Source organism: Aquila chrysaetos, chromosome 5, assembly GCF_900496995.4.
Source record: "Aquila chrysaetos chrysaetos chromosome 5, bAquChr1.4, whole genome shotgun sequence".
In the NCBI taxonomy this organism is placed as follows: Eukaryota; Metazoa; Chordata; class Aves; order Accipitriformes; family Accipitridae; genus Aquila; species Aquila chrysaetos.
In genome coordinates, this window is record NC_044008.1 from 61,782,266 (window position 1) to 61,806,123 (window position 23,858).

Genomic DNA, 23,858 nt, shown 5'->3' on the forward strand with positions numbered 1-23,858 from the left:
AGCAGGCGCTAGGCCGGGAAGGAGGGTTCGGGGTCCCGGTTTGGCTCCCGCCGCCGTCACCGCGGTGGAAGGACGGGAGTGGCCCGAACCGCCTTCCCCGGGCGCTGCCTGGAAGCGGGGGATGGCCGGGCCGGAGCGGGCCCCCGGCGGAGGCCGTAGCGGCAGCGCGGCCCCCGGAGCCCGGCAGGGATGGCGCCTGGCTGCTGTGGGGCACCGGCCGGGGAGAGCCGGGTCCGCCACCGCCGCTTCCCTCCCCGCACCCTGAGGGTCCCCTCGGGACAGGCTGCACCCCCGCCGCGGGGGGAGCCCCGCACTGCTCCGAGCGGCTGCCTCAGCTCCCGGGGCAGGAGCCGAGGCATTGCCGCCTGAAGGCAAAAGCCCGGGCAGACCCAGGCGCGTGGCCGAGGGATGTGTCCCCGCCACGGGCGGCTGTGGGGCAGTGGGTGCTCAGGTGGGCCCCGGGGTCCCTGCCGTGCACGGCCACGCAGGGCTGCCGGTGCCAGGAGCGCTCCTCCCTGCACGGCCACACGGCTGCCGGGGCCGCCTCGGCAGCCAGCCGGCCCCGGTGCCATCGACGCCACCATCGGCCCGTGGCGCTGGGGGGCCAAATCATGGTGGCAGGTCCGTGCCTGCTTGGCCGGGCCGGGTGCCCAGGCTGGAGCAGTGAGGAGATGTGGGGCCTGCAGACCCCTGGGGAAAGTGTCACAGGCACAGCGCTCCCCACCCTGATCTGCTGAGCGTCCCTGTGGGATGCAGCCACCCCATTCTCGCCACTGGGCAGAGCAGCCGCCCCAGCTCTCTGGCCTGAGCCCCTGCACTGCTTTGCCCTTGCAGTGCGCTGAGCCCATGGGACGTTGTACACGTGTAGCCAAAAGAACGCCGTGACCCAGGTGCTGCCGACCAGGGCGGTGCAGCGCCCTGCTCTGGGCCCTCTCCACCGGGAGCGTGCCCAGGAGTGAGGTGGGTGAGCACAGGTTGTGCCTGACTCATTGGCCTTACCAGGCAGCTGGAGACCCCACGCCACTGTCCCTGCCGGGCTCTGCCATCGGCTGGCCATGCTGTCAGGGGCCAACTCCGCTTCCAGCTCTCCGGGTTGCCAGCTGGGGCCTCGCGCTGGCCCTGCGGCACCTCCAGCCTCGGCAGCCTGAGCACCTGCCCTGTCCCCACAGTGCCTGGGGCTGAGTCTGGCCATGCCACGTTGGCCTGGCAAACCTGCCAGGGAGTCAAATAAGAAACCTGCCCCCAGAGCGGCCTCCTGTGCCAGCTCCTCCATCTCCTGTGCCTGCTGTACCACGTGCTGCACCTGCTTCTGCGGCAGCCTCCAGGGCCCTTTCCCCTCTCCCCACTCCTTGTGTCCCACCACTCCTAATGCAGGGATGTGTGCGTGGGGATGAGCCTGCCCAAGATGTTCCCTGGGATCCCAAGGGGCGGTGGTAGGCTGACCCCGGCTGGCAGCCGAGCACCCACACAGCCGCTCACGCCTCCCCCCACAAGCAGGATGGGGAGACGCTAGGAAAAGCAAAAGCAAAACCACTTATGAGTTGAGCTAAAGACACTTTAAGCCATGAAGGAAAGGGGAAAAATAAAACGACCCCCAACGCTGTAAAGGCAGTCGCTCATTGCCTCCCACCAGCAGCCGAGTGCCCAGCCAGTCTCCAAGCAACAGCCATGCTGGGAGCCAAAACCCTTCCTCTTCCTCTGCCTCCAGTCTTGCTGCCGAGGACAATGCTGTGTCGTGGACCGTCCCTTTGGCCGCTGGGGTCAGCTGTCCTGGCTCTGTCCCCTCCCGGCCTCCTGCCCACCCTGGACTCCTCACTTCGGGGAAGAATGGGAAAAGGGAGAGCCTTGATGCTGGGCGAGCCCTGCGCAGCCACAGCCCAAACACCCGCACCTTGTCAAGGGGACCAGCCATTGCCATGCAGGTGACGGCACCCCCACAGACACCACGTGCCCCCCGTGCCAGCCCATGCCCAAACCGGCTGCCGCAGCCTCATCCTGCCCAGTGAGGGGCCAGAATCCCAGGCAGGGGTCCCCATGGCCAGGAATCACTGGTGGACCCTGGACAGGCTCCCTGCAGAGCGCCCCGATGGTGGCTGCCAGGAGGTAGCAGTGAGCAGATGGCAGGGCGGGCCGAGCCGACAATCCCCCTAATCCCATCAGGGCAGTGGGGGCCAAGCGGAGCCGAGCTGGGCCATGGCGGGCACACGGGCACACAGCCGTCTCCTGCACTCGCTGCTCTGCCAGGTAGGACTGAGGGGGCTGGGGGCAGGGCTGGACCGGGGTGGGGGTGCCAGGCCAGGCTGGGGGGCAGCTCTGGCCTGCCGGGGTCCCCACTGACCATGCTCCCCCCAGCTGTGCTGCGGCTGTGGCTGCAGCTCCTGCCATGGGCTCCGTGTGTCCACAAGCACCCGCATCCTCTACACTCTCCTGCATGTCCTGGCCTCTGCCGTGTGCTGCCTCATGCTGTCCCGCACCGTGGCCCAGGCCGTCAGGGAGAAGGTGATGGCAGGAGCTGGGACACCCAGGGTGATGGGGAGGCTGGGATGCCGGGGGTCCCAGGGGCACTGGGGATGCCGGGGTGCCAGGCATCCCAGGGGGACTTAGGGGTCCCAAGAGCACTGGGGATCCCAGAATTGCCAGGGGAGCCAGGAGTACTGGGACGCTGGGGATACTGGGAGCAACAGGGCTACTGGGAGTACCAAGGGTGCTGGAGGTGCCAAAGGGAAGGGGTGCCAGGGGTACTGAAGATGCAGAACTTGCCCCGTGTGCTGGGGGTCCTAGGGGGACTGGGGATGGAGAAGGTATTGGGAATGCTGCCGGTGTCAGGACTCCAGGGGTGCTGAATGCCGTGGGCACTGAGGCGTGTCAGGCACACCAGCAGCCCTGTCCTGTCGCTCACCGTGCCTGTAGGTGCCCTTCTCAGTGGTGCTGTGCAAACACCTGCCTGGGGGCACAGACTGCGAGCGGCTGGTGGGCTCCTCGGCCGTGTACCGGGTCTGCTTCGGCACCGCCTGCTTCCACCTGGCACAGGCCGCCCTGCTCCTCAACGTGCGCTCCAGCACCGACTGCCGCGCTCAGCTCCACAACGGGTACAGGGATGGGGCGCAGGGCTGGGCTGGGCTGCCGAGGGATGGGGCTGCCGGGCGCTGCGGAGGGATAGGGCTGCTCGGGGCCCCGTCGCCCTGATGCTCGCTGCCCCGCAGGTTCTGGCTCCTGAAGGTGCTGGTGCTGGTGGGGCTCTGGGCCGCCAGCTTCTTCATCCCTGAGGACAGCTTCATCCAAGGTGCGTCCCCCACCCTGCCCGAGCGGGCATCCTGGGCCCCCACCTGTGGCACCTACGTGGCCCCTGTGCTAGCCCCCATGTTTGCCCTCTCCCCCCAGCCTGGCACTACACGGGCGTCTGTGGGGGCTTCGCTTTCATCCTCATCCAGCTGGTGCTGATCACCGCCTTTGCGCACACCTGGAACAAGAACTGGTGAGTGCCAGGGTGCTGGGCGGGCACCTGCCTGCTGCTGGCTCTCACCCGCTCTCCCGGCAGGCTGACGGGCGCCGCGCAGGACAAGCGCTGGTACCTGGCCGTGCTGCTGGCCACGGCCGCTTTCTACACCCTCGCCTCCGCCGCCTTCTCCTTCCTCTACAAGTACTACACCCACCCGGCCGCCTGCCGCCTCAACAAGGCACTGCTCACCATCAACGGCAGCCTCTGCGGCATCATGTCCTTCATCTCCATCACGCCCTGCGTGCGGCTTAGTGAGTACCGCATGGCGCGGCACGGCATGGGCCGCAGCATTGCAGGGCCATTCATGTCCTGGGGCTGGGAGGGTGGCTGTGGGCTCCCCAGGGCTCCTGCTGGCCCCTCCTGTCCCTCGGGGCAAGGGAGCAGTGGGAGGGGGCTGCTTGGGGCCCACGCAGAGCCCATCTGCCAGCTCGTGGCACACCAGGGGCTCTGGTGACACCTCTGACCTCACCCCTGCAGAGCAGCCGCGGTCGGGGCTGTTGCAGTCCTCAATCATCAGCTGCTACGTGATGTACCTCACCTTCTCTGCACTGTCCAGCCGTCCCCCAGAGAGAGGTGGGTGCTCCCGCCTGCCGCCGGCAGCCCCCCACCGGGGCATGCACCCGGTCTCACCTCCACCTCCCCGCAGTGCTCTACAAGGGGCAGAACCTCACCGTCTGCTTCCCGGGCATCCGGCAGGACGAGCTGCAGACAGAGGACACCACCGTCGCTGTCCTGGGGGCCGCCATCATGTACGCCTGCGTGCTCTTCGCATGGTGCGTGTACCCACGGCATGGGGCAGGCAGGGCGCCTGCAGCACCGGCCCTTCTGGGCATGGCGACCCTGACAGGCACCGCAAGGGGACCCTGTCCCCAGTCTGTGGCACAGCCAGCAGAGCCGGGGGATGTCCCGAGGGATGGCAGGCCCAGAGCAGGCAGGACATCTGCAGATGGGCAGGGGCAGCGTGGTGACCCCAGGCACAGCACAGCAGGTGTCCTCCAGCCGTGTCAGATCCATGGTGGGGGGGCTGGGTGCCTGGCACAGGGCGGTGGGTGCCCATGTTACGATTTCTGCCTCTCTCCTGGGCACAGTAATGAAGCCTCCTACCTTGCTGAGGTCTTCGGGCCCCTCTGGATGGTCAAAGTCTACAGCTTTGAGTTTAAAGTGAGTACGGATGCTGTCCCTGCCCCCGCTGTGCCCTGTGTCCTCCTGGCATGGACACCCCAGACCTGCCGCTCCAAGCCCCGGACCCAGGCCTGGGGCAGGTTTGTCCAGCCAAGCACTGGAGAATTCCCACAGAGCACCCCTGCCTGCACCGGCTCCTCAGAGTCAGGCAGCCCCAGTGCCAGGCAGGGCCGGGTCCTGCGGCAGGGCTCAGCCTAGCAGTGGTGGCCATGGGGCCGGGCTGCCCTGCCCCAGCAGCAGTTGCCACCACACTCCTCTCTCTGCAGAAACCCTCCTGTTGCTTCTGCTGCCCAGAGAAGATGGAGGAGGAGCTCAGAGGTGGGTGCCGGGTGGGTGGGCAGAGCCTGCCCTCGAGTGCCTGTGTCCCAGCCCAGGGGGTGCTGGCAAGGAGAGGGTGCGGGAGCTGCCGTGCCCCTGTGCTCTCCCAGGCGCCGAGCCAACGTGCGAGCAAGCGGAGGAGACCGCCAGGGGACAGTGCATCATCCAGGATGAGCGAGACCGGGTGGTCTACAGCTACTCAGCCTTCCACTTTGTGTTCTTCCTCGCCTCGCTCTACGTCATGATGACCCTCACCAACTGGTTCAGGTAGAGCCCCGTGCTGCTGCCCAACCCTCCTTGCTCTTGCTCCCCTTCCCTCTTGCTAGTGCAGCCGCTGAGCCTGGCCTGCAGCCCCACCAGCATTGTCACCCCCTTCCCAGCATCATCACACCCCACCGGCTCCGACCCACTCCCTGTGGAGGCTCAGGCTGCCTCACTGGCCCTCTGCTCCAGGCCGTGCTGGTGTCACTGAGCTGGCGCCTGCTGGGGAAGCACATGGCTCTGCACCCGCAGACCTGCACCGCTTCAACCAACAGCCCCTGCCAATGGCAGCCAATGGCAGTGCAGTGAGCCAGGCTGGGGTCTGCAGGGCTGAGGGGGCTCCATGGCAGGTGGGACGTGCCCAGGCCCACGCAGCTGCTGGGACACGGGGTGACCTGGTGGGTGCAGCTGGTGCTGGGATCCCCCGTGTCGGCATCCCTCGGGCGTCCAACAGCTGCCCTCTCCCACCAGCTACGAGAATGCGGTGCTGGAGACCACCTTCACACACGGCAGCTGGTCGACCTTCTGGGTGAAGATGTCCTCGTGCTGGGCCTGCGTCCTGCTCTACCTGTGGCTGCTGCTTAGCCCCTTCTGCCTCCACGGCTCCCCCCAGCACCGGCGCAGCAGCTCGGCCCTGCGCGTCGTGCGGCGACGACGCGCTCAGCAGCGCATCAGCGTCTCCACGTAGTCCCTGCTGGGACAGACTGTGCCCAGCCGCTCACATGGCAGCAGCAGGGGCTGGTGCCTGCCATGCCCTGTGCCTGTGCCCTGGCCCCGCTGGGTTCCACTGGACTCCCTCACCCCCATCCCAGGAGACGGCGGCATCTGAGAGCCTGAGGGGGACCCAGGAGGTGGGCGCTGACAGGGACACCGGTCCTGCGCTGAGCCGGGGCCACCCGAGGGGCTGGCCGGAGTGAGCCGGGTGGTGGGTGCTCAGCCCTGGCTGCTGCTGGGCTCCCTCCGGGCAGGGAGGCAGCTCCTGCCGCACACCGGCTACCAGTCTGGCTGCCCTGGCCCAGGGTCTGCCAGGCGAGCAGGGCTCTGCCCTGGCCATCTCTGTGTCTCAGCTCATCCACCGATGGTGTGCTTATTGTAAATAACTTCTTCAATACATTTTTATATAAAACTCTGAGCTAAGCCTGTGCCATCTGCCCCCATGCAGGCTGCAGCCGTGGGGCTGGGCATGGAGGTGCCCACAGCACAGGCCCCTTCCATGCAGCAGCCATGGCCAAGGGTGCCTTCGGGACAGCTCTGCTGGAGAAGGGGGACAAGCTGGGGGTGGCAGAGGAGGGAGCGCTGGCCTGGGATCCCGGGCTCCAGAAGAGCGTTCAGCCCATGGCTGGTGCTCCCTGCATGCTCCCAGCTGAGCCCCTGGAGGAGCCAGCTCACCACCCCCAGGACGCGGGTGGCTCCAGCATGACGCGGTGCTGGGTGCACTGGCCCGAAAGGTGCCTGCCAGGCGTCGTGGCACCAGCCTGGCCTGGCAGTGGGGCCAGCGCAGGGACAGGACCCTCAGACGAGCACCTTCCCGGGCAGCAGGGACTGCCCCAAGCCGCTTGGCCAAGGACCTGCCCCAGGATGCTGGGGACAATGCCAGGCCGTGGGGTCCCATGGGCACCATGCCCAGCCCTGGCTGCAGCTGCTCCTGTCCCCCACCACAGCAGCTGCCCTTCTCCCTGGGGACCGTGGTCACAGCACCCCCAGACCACCTTCCACCCCATCTGCTCTCTGTGGCTGGGCAAAGCCCTGGGGAGGATGGATGGACAGGCAGACAGACGGACGGAGCCCCTGGCACCTGCCAGCACCCAGTGCTTCAGTGGGAGGGGAGACTGGGGGGAGCCCGAGGCACTGGGTGGGGGTACTAGTGCAGGTACCAGACCGAGCCAGGGCATCGGCAGCGGGGGGGCCCAGCCCTGCTGCCCAGGAGGGCGCGGTACCAGCACTGCTGCAGGATCACGGGCCAGCCCCGGGCCCCCACCCGCAGAGCAGACACGTCAGGGTGGTTCCATGGGGCCCAGCAGCACTGCAGGGCCACGGCACCAGCTGCACCCAACAGGCCCCACGCTGCAGCGGTGGCGGCCGGTGCCAGATGGGGACTGACACCTGCGGCCAGGGCTCCCGCCAGGCCCCGTGCCCACCAGCCTGCCGCAGCCAGCAGGATACGGTCCCGCAGGAGGTGAGGGCGGCACTGCGGGGCGACGCTGGGGTCTGGCCCTGTCCTGATGTGGCAGTGCAGCCACCGTGGGGTCTCCAACTGGAGCAGCGGGGGCTGCATTGGGAGCAATGGGGGTCTATAGTGCCCAGCGCCCAGCACCCCTGCGCTGGGCACTGCGGCTCACACCTCTCCCTCCCCAGGAGATGCAGGGACCCACGCAGGGCTCAGGGACGGGAGCCGGGCGGCTGTGGCACCAGCTCGGGGACATCGCCCAGGTAGGGCTGGGCAGGGGCCCAGGCAGTAGTCCCCTGCAGCCCCGGGCACCCAAGAGCTCCCCGGTGCACCGGGCTGTGCCCCAGCAGGGACTTGTCTCGCCCTGCCCAGGAGAACGATCAGCTGCATTGCACCCTGCACGAGGCCGAGCGCAGCGTCTCCCAGCTGCAGGCAGAGCTGGAGCAGCTGCGGGGGGACTTTCCTGAGCAGGCCCAGCAGCACAAGAAGTGGCATTTTGTGGGAGGGGGATGGTGGGGCTGTACCCAGCTTTGCGGGAGACCCTGCCTGCACGTGGCCCAGCGCCAGCCCCGCGTGCTGCTCCAGCAGCCGAGCAGGCGGCACGGCCGGCAGGTGCCGCGCCGAGCCCGGCCGCAGGCAGGGAGGCTCTGCCAGACCCTGTGCGCTCCTGCCTGCCCTGCTGCTGTGGTGAAGGCCAGGCGCCTGTTGGGGAAATGCTGCCTTGCTCAGCCCCGTCATGAGCACAGGCAGCTGGAAAGCCTGCCCAGAGCTGCTGGCACATCCCTCCAGGCCCGTTGTTGGCAAGCTCTCGGTGTCCTTGGGACTCCCTGGCCGTCTCAGCACCTCCACGGGTACCTCTGCCACCCCAGGCATGGGGTGCCTGCTGGGTTGGGGCTGGAAGGCCCCATGCAGCCCCTGTGCCCGCTGAGCGGGCAGGTCCCCATGGGGGCCCTGCCGTGAGGCTGCTGTGTCCCTGCAGGGAGCATCTGGCCCTGTGGGAGATGGCGGAGGAGAACCTGGCGTTCGCAAGCTACGTCAGGATGCTGCAGTATGTCCCAGCCCGGCCAGGCAGTGGAGGGGGAGCAGTCACTGGGACAGCCGGGGATGTGCTGCTGCCTGCAGGCTGCCATTGCTGTGGGTACAGCCCTCCCCTGGGTCAGCCCCTGCTGCCCCCCAGCTCCCTCCCACCAGGATGACAAACAGGAGCCTCTGCAAGAGGAACAACCTGCGCTCAGCCCTGCTGCTCGGCTCGCAACCAGACCCGCGAGCAGTGAGCCCTGCAGCCGCTGCAGAGCATGGGGCTGGCACCCATGCAGGAGGGGAGGGCCAGGACTGGCACCCGCGAGGGCAGGGATGCTGGGTGCTGGCTGATGCTGCGGGGCACAGCGGCTGGCTGGCTCAGCTGCCCTCGCTTGCCCTGCCAGCACCCCTGGCTCATGGGGACACAGCACACGGGCTGCTGCCAGCACTCTGGGACCCCCATGAGCCACTGGAGCTGGAGGCCACAGAGTGCCCCCCAGGTACCCTCCCCCAGGGTGCTTCCATGCTGAACCTTCTGCCCCACAGCCATGCCCCCCTGCTGCCCACCCAGAGGGCACCCACAGCAGGTGAGTGATGGAGGGTGGAGGGGCAGCGCAGGCTGCAGCCCCCCCCCCCCCCATTGAGCACTGCCCACCGGCACAGGAGCAGGGGGGAGAAATCCCCGCACCACCCACTCCCCGATGCAGCCTCTGGGGCTGATGGAGACCTGGGCTGCAGCAGTGCCGGCCTCGGGCAACAGCAGAGCTTGGCCTCCAGCCCAGACACAGCCTCCTTGCTCAGCAGTGCAGGCAGCCACAGCTTGGAGGACAGTCCTCCCTCCAGCTCCCACGAGGGCACCGAGGTGAGGGATCTGCCCCCAGCCCAGCACCACGGGCTAGGGAAAGGGACACAGGGCTGCTTGCCCACAGCTCCCAGGCTTGGGCCCCTCACCATGGCATCTGTCACCCAGCAGGCCTCTGGCCCCCTGACAGGTGAAGCAGACAGACCCAGTGGCTCTCCCAGGCACTTCAGCAAGAGGAAGCTTCCTGCCTTTGCACCGGAGGTAACCGGCAACTCCCCATCCGGTGCAAAGGGCCAGGCTACGGGGGAACCGGGGCACACCCACACCCTGTGCCAGCACCCCACCGCTGCTTGTCTCTCCAGGAGTGTGAGAGGAGAGAGGAACCCACATCCCCCTGCCCCATGTACCAGCTGGTTCTGGCAGGGGACAGGGACACAGGGATGTCCAGCTTCCTGATGCGCCTCTGCACAAACAAGTTCAGAGGAGACATCTCCAGCACCCTCGGCACCGAGCTGGGGCAGAGGCACAGGAGCAGCACCTGACTGTCCCTCCCAGCAGGGGTGGACTTGCAGATAAAGCAGCTGCTGGTAGACAGGGAGCAAACCACATTACAGATCTGGGACACAGCTCGGCAGGATAGGTGAGAGCACAGGGGCTGGGGTGCCTGCTACCATGCCAGGCCCGTCAGGGCCAGGTCCTGCTCTGGCAGCAGCCCCGCAGGCTGGCAGTCACTGCACCAGCAGCAGAGCAGCCCTGGGGCAGTGGGCCTGGCCCAGGCCCACAGCAGTGACACCCCTGGCCCCAGGTACCAGAGCATCACCCAGTCCTACTTCCACAAAGCCCACGGCGTGCTGCTCCTCTACGACATCAGCTCCCCAAGCAGCTTCCTCAGCGTCCACCAGTGGATTGAGGACATTAAGGTAGCAGGAAGGGTCCAACAGGCACCCAGCCCCCACAGAAAGGGGCAGGAGTTTTGGGGCCGGGCTGTGCCATGCCCCAGACAGTCCTAGGGGAGCAGGAACGAGACAGGAGCGAGCTGGGCTGCCTGCAAAGCAAGGTGGGGGGCCAGTCTCTGGGAGCAGCAGGATTTCTTCCCCCCAGCTCTTCCCCTTCACTGGTGTTTGTGTTGGGTCTGGAACTGCACTCTGCTCCTCGGCATGGTACAGGTGTGACAGCGTGCAGCCGGTGCATGTGACAGAGCTCTGCGGCTCCTTGAGGAGACGGGCTACAGCAGCAGCTGGAGGCTGCCAGACCCAGGGAGCCCTGAGCCGCCCTTCCCTCCCACAGGCCACCGAGAGGCCGGTGCCACTCATGCTGGTGGGGAACAAGACAGACCTGCGGCACAGCCTGCCAGAGGCAGCGGGGGTCCACACAGCCCACAGGCAGCAACTGGCCATGGTGAGCAGGCGGACCTCAGGGCCCCCAGGGCAGCAGGGACCCCACTGACACCCCCTGCTCCCCCCAGGCCCACGGCTCCCTGTTCTGAGAGACCAGCGCCAAGGACAGCACCAATGTGGTGGAGGCAGTGCTTCACCTTGCCCAGCGAGGGGCCCTGCCTGCTGTGGCACCCAGCTTGAGGCCACGCAGGGCCTGCGGCAGCCACCGGGCCCCATCCTACCAGGGTGGTGGGACCAGCTGATGCCACTGCTCCTGGCCCTGCAGGGAAGTGAAGACAACAGTGGGCCAGAGCAAAGGCCACAGCGCTGGACTGGACCTCAGCGTCCCAAGGGCAGCTCCACGCTGCTGCTGGACCTAGCGCAAGAAATAGGCCTGCTACCAGCATTGTGTCCTCTCCGTAGACAATTCCCCAGTCTGACTGTGCCCGCAGAGGTGCTGCGGAGCAAGCAGCTTACCCTGCTTCAGCTCCTCCGCCTGCTTGTCCCACCAGCTGCAGGAGCCATCCAGTCCACGCGCAGGCCCAGCCGCCATCACCCCAGACCCGCATTGCCTGCCTGCCGCCAGCCCCAGCGCTCCTTCCCACCCTCACTGCAACCCATCCCTCTCAGCTGTGATCCTTTCCTGGTCTCATCCCTCCAGGCTTCCAGCAATCCCACCCTCCCCAGGGCGTTTACCGCCCCTCTGCCCCTCTCCCCACATGCTCCTGCCCGGGGTCCCACTGGCCGCCCTGACCCCCCAGGCACTACCCCCTGACACCTCCCAGACCAGGCCCCATCTTTGTTCCTCACCGCGAAGATGCAGCTGCTCCACACCGCAACAGCCGTGCATGGTCCATCCCTCCTCTTCACCAGCACGAAACGCGGCCACGAACGCTCCCTCCCGGCCGCGGGGGCACGGCGCCGGTGCCCCCTCCCGCTCCCCAGGCAGCCCCAGCCCCCCCCGCCCGGGCGCACGGAGGGAGGAGACGGGCCTTGCAGGGCTCCACAAGCTACTTTAATAGGAGACGGACCCGAGGCAGGCGCAGGGGGCTGCCGGGGTCCCCGGTGGGGCGGCCCGGCCCCGGGGCTGCGCTGGGCATCCTGCCGGCGGGCGGCCCGGCCCCGGGGCAGTGGCGGCCCGGCCCGGCCGCGGGCTACTTGGCGCCCTCCTTCTTCTCGTCCGCCTTCTTCTGCTTCTGCTGCATGATCTCCGAGTCCCTGCGGGAGAACGCGGCGCCGGGCTGGCAGCGGTACCGGCACCGCCACCGGGAGGGGACCGGGGATCGGGGGGGGGGGGGGGGGGTGCGGGTCGGCGGGGCCGGCCCGGCGCTCACCTCTGCTTGCGGGCGGCGGCCGAGAGCCCGTCGTCCCGCCGCTTGCCCTTGCCCGAGTCGCTCTGCTTCTTCAGGTTCTTCTGCCGCGCCAGTTCGCGCTGGTTCCCGCCTGCGACGGCGCGGCCGCCTCAGAACGGCCCGGCCCGGGGCCCGACCCCGCGGCCCAGCCCGGGCCCCGCGGCCCAGCCCGCGCCCCGGCCCCGCGCTCTCGGGTCACGGCGCCACCGCTCCCCCCCCCCCCCCCCCCCCCACCCCCCAGGCCAGCCCCGCAGGGCGGGTCCGGCGCCTCTCCCCCCCCCCCTTCCGCCCTCACTCCGTCATGGCCCCGCTCCCTCCCGCCCTCCGCTCCGCCGCCACGTCCCGCACTGGACCCCCCCCGCGCCCCGCCCCGCCCCGCTCTTTAAGGGCGCGGCACGACCAATCGCCGCGCCGAGCCCGCCCCTGCCGCCCTCCTATTGGCGCGCCGCTCCGGCTAGGCCCCGCCTGATTGGCCGCGGGCTACGGCTGCCATTCTGCCGGCGGGGGCGAAAAAGCCGGAAGCTGGGGCGCAGGCGCCAGAGCCGCGCCCACGCGTTGGGGGGCGGGACATGACGGGACCGCCCCCCGCCATGACGCCTGGGGCGTGAGCCGTGCGGGGGGCGGGGCGGCGCGGAGGCGGGACGGGACGGGACGGGAGACAGCGCGGCAGGACGGGGAGGGGCGGGCAGGGGCGGGCGGGGCGGCCGGTGCGGGGGGCGGGGCGCTGCGGGCGCCTTTCCCGCTCCTCGGTCCGACGCCCGGAGCCGCTGCGGCCCCCGGGCCGGGCCACCGGCGGCCCCGCAGCCTCTTCTCCATCCCCGGGGGGGCGGCGGCTCCTCCGGGCGGGCTCCGCGGCGCCGCTCAGGCCTCTCCTTCCGCCGCGGGCGGTGCTGGGGCTCTGCGGGGAGGGACCGCCGTGAGCGCCATCCGCGCCGGTGGGGCCAGGCGGGACCGCGACCGGCCCCCGACGGCCCCTCCCCGGGCAGCCCCTCCGCCGCGCCTACGCACCCGGGGCTCTGCGGCGTCGGTCCTGGCGGGGCTCCTGGGGGTCGGCGCGGGCCGGGGGACTCCGGCGCTTCACCAGCCGCGAGAGCTCGGCGTGGATTACCTGCGGGCGACGAGGCGGCTGCGGCGGCTCCGGCGGGACCCCCGACGGTGCCGGTGTCGCCCCCCCACCCCGAGCCGGGTTCCTGCGGGACCCCCGCACCTTGCTGGCCGGGTCCAGCTCCAGGGCTCTCCTCAGGTCGAGCGCGGCCTCCGCGTCCCGGCCCTGCTGCGCCAGCAGCTGCGGGGAGAGGAGCGGGCGGGAGCGGGCGGGCGGGCTGGGGAGAGGAGCGGGGTGGGGGGGGCGCGGGCCTCGGACCCACCTGCCCCCGCCGGAGCAGCGCCCGGCCGTTGTCCGGGCTGATGCGCAGTGCCGCCTCGCAGGCCGCCAGCGCCTCGCCCGCCCGCTCCAGCTTCAGCTCGGCGGCCGCGCAGTTGTTGAGGCACTTGACGCGTTGCTCCCGCAGCTCCTCTTCTTCCTGCGGCCCGGGCGGGGCTGCGGGGGGAGCGCGGCCTCAGCGCCCCGACTCAGCCCCCGACCTCCCCCCCCTTCTCCCCCGCCCGGTCTCACCGGCGGCGGGGCCGTCGAGGGCGCGCAGGGCCAGGCGGTAGGAGCGCAGCGCCGCCGCGAAGTCGCCCCGCGCGAAGTGGAAGTTGCCCCGCTCCCTCGCTGGCGAGCCCAGGCGCAGCGGGTGGCGGGCGGCACGGCTGCGGTCGGGGCCGTCTCGCACCTCCAGCAGCGTCACTTCGAACAGCAGCGGTGCCTCGGGCGGCACGTCGGGCTCCCTGCGGGCACAGCGCGCCGGCTGCCCAGCCCTGCCCGGCCCCGGCCCTACCTGTCCCTGCCCCCCCCCGCCCCGGCCCCTTGCCCCCCTCCCAAGCCCCCTGCCCGCCCCGGCCCCCCCTGCCCCTGTCCGCCCTACCTGCCCGGGCGGCCGTAGCCGTAGGGAAAGCGGCGAGGAAGAAGGAGACCTCCCCGGGCTGCATGGTGGGGACGCCCAGCTCCAGGGCCTGCGACGCGGGCACGGAGGGGCTGGCCGGGCGCGGCAAACCGGGCGGCGCTCAGCCCGACCGCCCCCCGGCCGGGACTGACCTGCACGACGTCGCCGTGTCCCGGCACGAAGGTGAGCCGCGGGTCCCGCTCTCACCAGCCCGCCGTCCTCCAGGGCGCCCAGCACCTTCACGGACACCTCCTGGCCCGGCCGCGGTCGCGGCCCGCCCTGCCCGTCCCGCACCACGCGCTTCGCAGCAGCCGGTCCTCTGCGGGGCGGGGGCGGCCCTGAGAGCCGTCCCGGGTCGCCCGAGGCCCGGCTCTCCCCGGGGCCCCCGCGGGCGCTCACCCGTCAGGTCGCTCCAGCCGTCGGCCCGAAGAGCGGCCCGAAGCCGCCGGGGCCCGGGGCCGCCAGCCGCCTCCAGCCGCCGGTAGAAGAGCCGCTCCTCCTCGCGCACCGACGGCACGGCGATGGCGGTGTGGGGCAGGCGGAACCGCACCCCCTGCCCACCGGGCCCCGGGCCGCCCGCCGGCCCCGCCTCCTCCGGGGAGCCGCCGGGCGAGGGTCCCGGCATGCCCGGTCCCGGCCCGCCTCGCCGCCCGCCTCTACCTGCCGCCTCGGTCCGGGCCGCCCCCGGGGCTCGACGGCGGCGCGCCCCGCCCCCAGCCCCCGCCCCTCCGCGCGCCCCCCCCCCGCCGCCACTGCCCCGGGCCGCCCGGGCCGGGACCGTCGCCGAGCGCATCGCGTCGCGCCGTTACCTAACGCCGGGAAGCCGCTCAGGGGATTAGCCCGGGCCGGCGGCAAAAATAGCCGGGTCAGGCCGAGCCCCGCCACGGGGCTCCCGCCGCCACCGCCCCCCCCCCCCGCCGCTGCCCCCCGGGCCCGCCGCGCCCGCCGCGGTCCCGCAGTCAGGGCCATGCCGCGGCCGGAGCTGCGCGGGCGGCTCCGGTACCGGGGCTGCGGGCCGGGCCCCTGGCTGAGCCTCCTGCACGTGCGGGTCTCGGCGGCGGCGGCGCGGGCGCTGCGCGGCTGCGGTCGGCGGCAGGTGGGACCGGACCGGGGCGGGCGGGGGGAGCCGGGGGAACCGGGCGCAGGCGGGACTCATCGGTGCCCGCTGTTGTTGAAGGGGGCGCCGGGCCCGCGATCGCCTTCCAGGGCAGCCGGGGGTGAGTGGGGGACCGGGGAGACCGGGGTACTCCGGGCAGCCGGGGGGTGCGGGGACCGGGAGGGACCAGGGGACCGGGGAGCCGAGGGCGGCCGGGGGGGGTGAATGGGAGGGACCGGGAAACCCAGGGCGGCCACGGCGTGGGGGAACCGGGGGACCGGGGAAACCAGGGAGGCCGGGAGTGAGTGGATCGGGGTAGCGGGGAGATCGGAGGGCCCGGCCGGGTCCCCGCGGGCCGGGCCGTGCCGGTGGCGCCGGTGCTGCCGCCGGTGGGAGCGGGGGGTGGCGGGCCGCCCCGCAGGGTGGATCTGCCGCGCCCCGGGGGAACGGGGAGGCTCGGGGGGGGGGCCGCGGCCCTGACGGCCCGTCCCGCCGGCAGTGCCTGACGGTGCCGGCAGGCCCCGGGACCCCCCCCCGCGGCTCTTCGCCTTCTCCCTCTCCCGCTGCAGCCGGGACGAACGAGGGGCCAGCTTCGAGTGCGCGCGGCTGGCCGTGCCCCGGTGAGCCTGCTGAGCCCCGCGGTCCCGGTCGCCGGCCCTCCGGTCCCCTCAGCGCTGCGCCAGCGGCACCACCTCGGGGTCAGCCCCAGCCCTGCTCCCGCTGGCAGAGCCACAGGCACAGACGGGTGGGAGCACTGCCCAGGGGTGCGCTCCCACCAGTCGGGTTCGCTCCCGCTCTTCTCGTCACGGTCCCCGATGGCCCTGGCCAAGCAGCCTGGTGCTTTCGGGGTCTAGAAGTCCCCGACACCCTCCCCGAGCTCACGGCATCCTGAGCTCCTGGTCCCTGTACGGGCATCCAGAGTGCCGGGGCAGCATCAGCCCTGGAGACAGGGTCTTTGGAGACAGTCTGGGGATGGATTCCCTCCTTCCTTGCTTGTTCAGGGTGCCCACCTTGCAGGGCCTTCTCTGGACATTGCATGGGGCCAGGGGGGCAGGCTGGGCTTGGCTGGCAGGAGGTGTTGTCTTCTCCCAGGCTTGGTCAGGGCCAGCTGGACAGCCTGGGCAGTATCCAGGAGAAAATCATAGTCTGTGCCTGGGGAAGCTGCTCCCCACTGCTGCAGGAGCCTGTGTCCCTGGCAGAGGAGTCCTGCAGCAGAGCAGTTGTTGAGCCCGATCCAGCCGTACTTGGCTCCAGTTAGTGCGGTGCCATGGGTGGCCCTGGCCTGAATGACAGCGGGTGCTGAGCCTCCGCTCCCTGCCAGGCTGGGGTTTGCTGGCTGCGGGGGCCCTGCTTTCCCCCTGGGATGACAGTGCTGCCTCTTCCGGGACCAGCTGGCCCTGCAACGCGGCAGCTGCTGCTCACCGTGGCCAGGGCAGCAGCTCCGCACGTCTGGGGGTCTCAGGCTGCACCAGTGAGCAGGAGGCAGCAGCAGCACCGGGAGAGCTGTAGTGTCCCTGTCCCGTCAGTGGTGGGGGGGCAGCCATGGCAGGCTGGGGGCGCAGAGGCTCAGGGGTCTGTGTGCCAGGACTGATGGGGGAGGAAAGCAGAACCTGGTGTGATTCTCCTCGGGGGCTGACCCCATTCTGTTCCAATGTGTCCGCAGGCAAAGGTGTCACGGCTCCCAAGGCCAGCGTGACGGGCCTGCCAGGGAAGGGCTCTGTCTGCCATGTCCCCGAGAGCAGAAACCACAGACCTGCAACAGCCAGCCCCAGGGCGTCTCTTCAAAGCCTGGTTCAGCCCCGGGCCCTGCGGCCTTTTCGCAAGCACGAGCTCCTGCGGCGGCTGGAGGGGATGCCGGCGGGCAGGCGCAGTGGGGCACGGCTGCTGGCAGCACTGGAGGAGGTGAGGGTGCCGGCTGCGGTGCCTGCTCGAGTGTGAGAGCACTGCAACATGCCCACCTGGCTGCGCTCCCCCCAGGTCGCCGAGCTGGAGCCGGCTGCCTGCTGCTGCTACCCCCTGAAGGGGGCCCTTGTGCCAGAGAACTGGCCAGGGAACACGGTGCAGGAGCGGCAGCAGGCTGCCCTGCTGCAGCGCAGGTAGAGCGGGAGCCCTGGGACAAGCAGCAGTGAGAGCAGCAGGGTCTGGGGGTGCTTGGTTGCTGCTGGGGTCTGGCCATGGGCACAATGCATTTACTCCCACGTACTCAGCACCCTTCGGGCAAGACTGGACCCAGCCCTCTGCTGCCCAGGCACTTGGCATTTGGAGACACTTTCCCCAGTCTTGGTCTCTGGTCTCTACTGTCTGTCATGCCCAGGAGCCAGGATCGCAGACCCTCGGCCCCATCCTTCCTGGTGCCTCTGCAGCAGCCGCCGGAACCCAGCTCCCCTCAGGCCACCAGCAGAAACCTTCTGGGGGTGGTAGGTGCTCATGAGCTCCAGCAGCAGAAAGCCCCCAGGGGGGTGTGGGTGGGGAGACCCCAGTTCAGTGTACCTGCTTCCCAAAGGCATTGGGCTTCTTCCTCCCTGCGCCTCCTTTCCAGCAAAGCCCCCCTTGCCCCCCAGCCCAAACACTCCGAGCTCTGGACTCTGCCCCTGCCTTGTGCCCTGGCCAACCGGAGGCATGGTGCAGCAGTGGGGGGGGGCTGGCCCTGCTGTGACACCCCCCCCCACCCCTTACAGCCCAAAGGACAGGGCACGCCCGAGCACTGACATGAAGTGAGGGATGCAGCAGCAGCCCTGGGCTGTGTGGGCTGAAGCTGGCAGGGGACCCTCCAGCGCCGGGTCCCAGCACAGGGGCCCAGGACAGGCCTGTGGCAGAGCAAGTTTGTCTTTCAGAAACGCCTGGCACTGCTAGATTTCTCAGATCTGAGAGCCAGCAAGACGTCTTGGGCCCTGGCATCTGGCCCTGGCTCATGAGAGTGGCACCGGAGCTGCCCACAGATGCTCAGCGCGGGCCACCCAGCAGCACAGGGCCAGCAGCAAGCTGGGCTTCTGCCCCCCAGCAGCCATGCTGGGGAGCTGGAGAGCCCCAAGAGCGAGGAGGAGGCAGGCGATGACTGGGAGGAAAGTGCCCCAAGCCCAGAGCAGCACCCCTCTGCCCCCAGAGGTGAGGGGTGCCTGGGGCAAGCAGCCAGGGACAGCCCCAGGGTGCACGGCCCTGCCAGCTCATGCAGAAGCTGGACCAGACCCGAGGGAGCCCTGGGAGGAGGTGGGTCGCCCAAACCAGGACTCCTGGCAAGCAGAGAGGCTTTGGCTGGGAGGCCAGGGCAAATATGGGGACAGTGCAAGCCTGGGTGAACCACCCAGCCTCGTGACCTGAGGCCATCTCTGCTGCAGCTGCGTGGCCAAGCAGGGCACCCCTCGCGCCTTGCATGCCAGCATCCCCCAGGGGTCCCTGAAAGGCCCCTCAGATCTCGCCGGTGGGCCAGGGGCTCTATGTCCACCAGAGCCGTGTGACTGCAGTCTTAGCTTTGGAGAAGGGGCCTTCCAGTGAGCCCAGGGGCAGGACAAGTCCTGGCCGAGGTGAAGCAGAGGTGCTCCAGAGAGCTTTATAACCCTCGTGATCTTCTGCTCCTTGCCAGGTGCCAGGTCCCAGGCTAGCAGCTCCTCCTTAGCAGGGATCCCAGATTACTTGTGGTAAGAGAGCTTGGCTCTCACTGCTGTGGGGCTCCCCATTGGCTTAGTGTAATTTGGCCCAGCCCCACAGCATCAGGCAGGCTGAGACAAGCTACCTGCCTCACCTCCAACAACAGCAGCAAAAGGGCTGCAAGCCGGGCCCCAGGCACAGCCAGGTCGCAGCCCTGCCTACTTGCTGTCCCTCACACCAAAGGGCCTCGGCAAGACGACAGCACCGCCAGCCCCCTGCCCTGCCAAGAGCAAGGGCTCTGCTCTGCTGCAGAGGTCTTGCAGGCCCAGGGAGAACAAGCTTCTCCTGGTCGCGGCAGGAAATACTGTACCATCTCCTCAGTGGAGCAGTGCAGAGCTTATGAGGCAGCTTTTAGTGCAGACTACACAGAGTACTGCAATCTGCACGCTTGCATTGGTAACGTGAGCTGGAAATTTATTCAACTGGGAGCCAAAATGAAGATGTTGAAACAAGGAACGGAGGAACGCAAGGCAAGAGGGAGACCTGGGGCATAATGGCACGACACAGCCATGTTCCAGTTCTGCTCACCCAGCTGCTTCTGGGTTTCAGGCACTTGAAGCTACAATTGTGCGTGAGTCCAGCCACTTCAAGAAGGTGAGGCTGGATGCAGGGCAGGGACTAGGTTCCCTCCCATAGCTGATCCATATATATTTTTTTTTTCCCCCTCTAGACTTATCCTAGCTACCAGCAGGAGAAGCAGCGCTGTGAATACCTCCACCAGAAGCTGTCTCATATCAAAAGCCTGATTCTACAGTTTGAAGGAAGCGGGAGCTCCTAGGCAAACCGTTGCTGCAATTCTTTTCCTTGCTTATCAGGACCTGTCCCTGAAGTGGTGGAGGAAACAAATCCCTGAGGGTGCATGAGATTAAGGACAGGGTTCAGGAGTGCCCTGCTGCCATCAGTGCTTATCCCAGTGCCCCACAGCCCACGTGTGGCTAGTGCACAGGCCAGCTGCTGGGCTGCTCCAGCTGCCTGCAGCCAGCTTGTTTTCTGCTCCCTGCAGGAGAGCAGGAGGCCTTGGCTGCAGAGGAGAGGCAGAGCCAGGCACTCAGCAACCCTCTGCTAAGGCCTGAGCCAACCCTCGTGGATGCGTTACTTAAACCTTTGGGGGGTGGCTGCTGAAAGCAAGGCCTGTGTCAATCATGTTTGCTGAGTTAACCTATGAATCCTTCCTCAGATGTCTGCTTCTCCTCAACTGAAGCCTCATTAGCTTCATTTTAATTGCAGCACACAGTAAGGGGTACCTGGACAGTCACCAGCACACCCCAGCACAATGCCCTTGCTCAGGTCCTTTGTCCCTCTTGCCAGAAAGCTTCACCAAGCCTGTGCTTACTTCACCCCCACTGGTTCGGGCACTAGCACCAACACTTACCAAGACAGGGCTCTGGGCCAAACATGCTGAAGAACTTTACTTGTGCTTAGGGCCCATCTGCCACCAGTTCTGAAGTCACAGACTAGGGAGCAAAGCGAGGATCAGAAAAGCTTCCCCTTGGCTCTGCCTTGCCTGACACAGGGCAGTACTCATTAAGGACGGAGTGCTCCAGTTTGGTTTTACAGAAGGTACTCATCAGCAGTCAGAAGCAGGCCCTGTTGTATTCCCCTGTTCCTTGTGCTAGCATCTCAAGTCTGCAGCCAGGTGCAGGGGTCCTGCCAGCCTGAGGCGCCAGGACCACCCAATGTCACACATATGCTTCCCCCTGCAAGGTGTCTTGATGTCTATTCTGGGACATGGAGCACCTGCTAGCCAGCAGCAGAGTGCAAAAGGTAGATGCAGTTTAAGATACTACTAATGTAGCTGGGAAAGAAATTCTTGTACTGCATAGCTGCTGTAGACACAGAACCATGTGCTAAGCACTGTATGATCTACTGTACCTGGAGAATTCCAGCAGCAATAAATAATTGGTACACAGCCTTTGGAGTTGTGGGGGAGGAATCCACAGAGAAAGCAAGCACTGGCTCTTACCATGGCAACTGCTGCAACACAGCAGTGCCTTACAAGTCTGCTGATCCTCACTTCAATGCACATGCAGCCCAAAAAATTCAGATAGCTGGGGCAACAGCCCGTGTGTGTTCACCCACCATCTCGCTCCTGCATTTCCCAGTCAGCGCATTCTGGGCCAAAGGAAGTTAGGACTGCCTGTACCCCAGGATGGTTGGTGCCCACACCATCTGACTGCAGCACAGGATCCTATTCCTCTCTCTCCTGAAGAGAAAGCCACAGCTACCAGCCTGCCTTCTACCAAGAGAAGTAATGATCTTACAATTAACTGGTCTTAACTGTCCTAACCACATACAAGCCACAGACAAGCCTACTGGCTGTGAGAAACACCCTCAGTACTGGCCCTACCTGCGTTTGGGTTGAGTATGTGGTTAGTAGCACCCCTCCCCTACACTTGACTACTTTTTCACCAGCTTAAAAGCTGATTTATTCCTGCTGCTTGTATGCTGCTGAGCAAATCCTATGCCAGACTGCTCTGTATGCCTGCACTTGTCTAGATCCAACAGTCAGATTTAAGTACCACATACCTCTAAACTCGCTGAGGCAGCATACAGACAGCAAAAGCATTTGTGACCAGAGTCCCTAAGCCCACAATCTGCATAAACGTAGCACCTGAAGCACAGCATGTTGGGACAGCTGCTGCTACTATGTATGGTCTGGAAGGACTCGCCTTACCTGAGGAAGAACAGGCTAAAGGCTGAACTTAATATTTACAAACAGACTTCTAAAGGCTCACTGAAGGAAACTAGACTCACAGTAGGAGGTTGCTGCCTATGAAGAGCAGGATCCTGGTGTTAGGTTTGACAGGTCTCCATAGGACAAACACACTTGGTCTTAAGGGGGTCATTTTATTGTTTCACTTCTCCAAATGTACAAAAAAAATTAGAAAATAACCCTACCCCCCACCCCCCCCCAAACCACAAAACAAACCAGTCTGGGGAGCCCCACAACAGTGCAGCTAAGAGACGGCAGGAAATTAAACAGAACTAGATACAGCAGCTGGGTCCCCTTGGCCCACATGGTCACTGGCTCTCCACAACCCAGAACTGGCCCCAGTCTGCCCAGTGCTTCCCCAATTCACATGGAGCTCATCCTGACCAGATAGTGAGTGGGTACTTTACAAATCCTCCTTCACCTTCTTCTTGGATTTCTTGGTTTTATCTTCCTCCTGCAGCACAGGAGTGTTGGTTGCCTCCCGCTTCAAGTAGCTAATGAAGTCACTCACTTCTCTGCCGCCCTGCAGAAAGCACAAGACAGTAAGGCAGTGCCTGTACTCCCTGTGGGCTTCCCCTTCACTGGGGGTTGGGTTCAGGTGCCAGGCAAGAGGCCAAGGTGACTGCAAACAGAGCTCTCCCCATGGGCCTGCAGCATGCAGCAGAACATTCCCAGCAGGTACCACCGGCTGTGTTCCCAGGGTAACTAATGGGACAGAGTGCCACCTGCAACTCCAGAGATGCTCGGCATTATTTGGACACCGGGATGCTACTTCACTTCTATACAAAGCAGCAAGAGCAGCAAAAGACTCACCTCATACTTCTTTGGACTCTGCTTCTTGCCAGCTGGAGCAAAATAGATGGTGGGGAAGCTGGGGAGAGAGAAGAGACATCTGAGCTCCCAACATGCTCTGTTTTAGCGCCGCCGCAAGTCGCCCCGCGCGAAGTGAAGTTGCCCAGCTCCCTCCGCTGGCGAGCCCATGCTCATGCGGGTGGCGGGCGGCAGCGGCTGCGGTCGGGCGTCCGCACCTCCAGCAGCGTCACTTCGACAGGTCAAGCGGTGCCTCGGGCGGCACGTCGGGCTCCTGCGGGCCAGGCCGGCTGCCCAGCCCCCTGCCCGGCCCCCGGCCCTACCTGTCCCTGCCCCCCCCCGCCCACGGCCCCTTGCCCCCCTCCCAAAGCCCCCTGCCCGCCCCGGCCCCCCCCTGCCCCTGTCCGCCCACCTGCCCGCGGCCGTATCCGTAGGGAAAGCGTCGATGAAGAAGATACCTCCTCGGCTGCATGGTGGGGACGCCGCATCTCCATGGGCCTTGTGACGCGGGCACGGGATGGGGCTGGCCGGTCGCGGCAACCGGCGGGCGCTTCAGCCCTCACCGCGCCCCCGGCCGGGACTGCCCTTCCGACGTCGCCGTTTCCCGGCACGAAGGTGAGCCGCGGGTCCCGCTCCACCAGCCCGCCCGCCCGCCAGGGCGCCAGCACCTTTCACGGACACCTCCTGGCCCGGGCGCTGGGTCGCGGCCCGCCCCTGCCCGATCCCGCACCACGCCGCTTTCCTCGCCGCAGCCGTCCTCTGCGGGGCGGGGGCGCCCTGGAGAGCCGTCCGGGTCCCGAGGCCCGGCTCTCCCCGGGGCCGCCGCGGGCCTCACCCGTCAGGTCGTCTCCGCCTCGGCCGCGAAGAGCGGCCCGAAGCCGCCGTGGCCCGGGGCCGCCAGCGCCCTCCAGCCCGGCCGGTAGAAGAGCCGGGCTCCTCCTCGCGCACCGACGCAACGTGCGATGGCGGTGTGGGGCAGCTGAACCGCACCCCGCCTGCCCCACCGGGGGGGGTGCCCCGCGGCGCCCGCCGGCCCCGCTCCCGCTCCGGGGAGCCCCAGCCGGGAGAGGGTCCCTGCATGACCCGGTCCCGGCCCGCCTCGCCGCCCTCCTGCTACCTTGCCGAGCCTCTGTCCCGTGCCGCCCCCGGGGCTCGACGGCGGCGGTGCGCCCAGCGGCCCCCAGCCCGCCCCTGGCCGCGTCGCCGCCTGCCCCGCCCGCTCCCGCCACTTGCCCCATCGCCGGGCCGCCGGGCCGGGACCGTCGCCGAGCGCATCGCGTCGCGCCGTTTACCTAACGCCGGGAAGCCGCTCAGGGGATTAGCCCGGCCGGCTGCAAAAATAGCCGGTCAGGCCGAGCCCCGCCACGGGGCTCCCGCCGCCAACCGCCTCCCCCCCCCCGGCCGCTGCCCCCCGGGCCCGCCGCGCCCGCCGCGGTCCCGCATTAACAGGGCCGATGCCGCGGCCGGACTGCGCGGGCCGGCTTCGTCCGGGTGCCTGCGGGCCGGGCCCCTGGCTGAGCCTCCTGCAGTTGCGGTCTCGGCGGCGGCGGCGCGGCGCTGCGCGGGCTGCGGTCGGCGGCAGGTGGGACCGGACCGTGCGTGGCGGTCGGGGGGAGCCGGGGGAACCTGGGC

The 23,858-nt window shown here is 67.9% G+C and overlaps 3 protein-coding genes and 1 long non-coding RNA gene across 5 annotated transcripts; 1 reads left to right on the forward strand and 3 right to left on the reverse strand.

The window, feature by feature from the left end:
• Nucleotides 1-2,138: 2,138 nt before the first annotated feature.
• Nucleotides 2,139-6,383, forward strand: SERINC4 (serine incorporator 4). 2 transcript variants are annotated; one of them, XM_041123877.1, is made up of 12 exons: nt 2,139-2,244; nt 2,353-2,499; nt 2,911-3,089; nt 3,204-3,283; nt 3,382-3,475; nt 3,539-3,750; nt 3,977-4,072; nt 4,146-4,272; nt 4,588-4,660; nt 4,948-4,999; nt 5,110-5,266; nt 5,732-6,383. In XM_041123877.1, exons 1-12 carry the CDS (start codon nt 2,194-2,196, stop codon nt 5,946-5,948), a joined length of 1,485 nt encoding a protein of 494 aa, XP_040979811.1. In that variant the 5' UTR covers nt 2,139-2,193; the 3' UTR covers nt 5,949-6,383. The 2 variants fall into 2 exon arrangements, with proteins under 2 accessions (XP_040979811.1, XP_040979812.1); XM_041123878.1 differs by having other exon boundaries at nt 4,146-4,248.
• Nucleotides 6,384-11,618: 5,235 nt separating this feature from the next.
• On the reverse strand, nt 11,619-12,280 carry SERF2 (small EDRK-rich factor 2). The gene is made up of 3 exons (XM_041123475.1): nt 12,273-12,280; nt 11,960-12,088; nt 11,619-11,843 (listed from the first exon to the last, which is right to left on the reverse strand). The coding sequence occupies exons 1-3, from the start codon at nt 12,278-12,280 to the stop codon at nt 11,780-11,782; spliced, it is 201 nt and encodes a 66-aa protein (XP_040979409.1). The 3' UTR covers nt 11,619-11,779.
• A 718-nt stretch (nt 12,281-12,998) lies between these two features.
• LOC121233304 (peptidyl-prolyl cis-trans isomerase FKBP8-like) lies at nt 12,999-14,587 on the reverse strand (the record flags this gene model as incomplete). The annotated part of the gene is given in 9 exon segments (XM_041123476.1): nt 12,999-13,085; nt 13,185-13,262; nt 13,345-13,517; nt 13,593-13,853; nt 13,921-14,032; nt 14,115-14,165; nt 14,167-14,267; nt 14,270-14,281; nt 14,362-14,587. Coding segments are annotated over 9 exon segments (1,101 nt in total), but the record flags the coding sequence as incomplete, so codon positions are not given.
• A 6,943-nt stretch (nt 14,588-21,530) lies between these two features.
• Nucleotides 21,531-22,325, reverse strand: LOC115341392. The gene is made up of 2 exons (XR_003923382.2): nt 22,230-22,325; nt 21,531-21,939 (listed from the first exon to the last, which is right to left on the reverse strand). It is a non-coding gene; the product is annotated as an uncharacterized LOC115341392 (long non-coding RNA).
• Nucleotides 22,326-23,858: the final 1,533 nt, after the last annotated feature.

Bases quoted from the DNA above. Each gene is read 5' to 3' on its own strand.
- SERINC4 (XM_041123877.1), top strand. From the start codon at position 2,194: ATGGCGGGCACACGGGCACACAGCCGTCTCCTGCACTCGCTGCTCTGC. The intron at 3,476-3,538 runs GTGAGTGCCAGG...CTCTCCCGGCAG, and splicing joins CACACCTGGAACAAGAACTG to GCTGACGGGCGCCGCGCAGG. The intron at 4,661-4,947 runs GTGAGTACGGAT...CTCTCTCTGCAG, and splicing joins TCTACAGCTTTGAGTTTAAA to AAACCCTCCTGTTGCTTCTG.
- SERF2 (XM_041123475.1), bottom strand. The intron at 11,844-11,959 runs GTGAGCGCCGGG...GTTCTCCCGCAG, and splicing joins GCCGCCGCCCGCAAGCAGAG to GGACTCGGAGATCATGCAGC.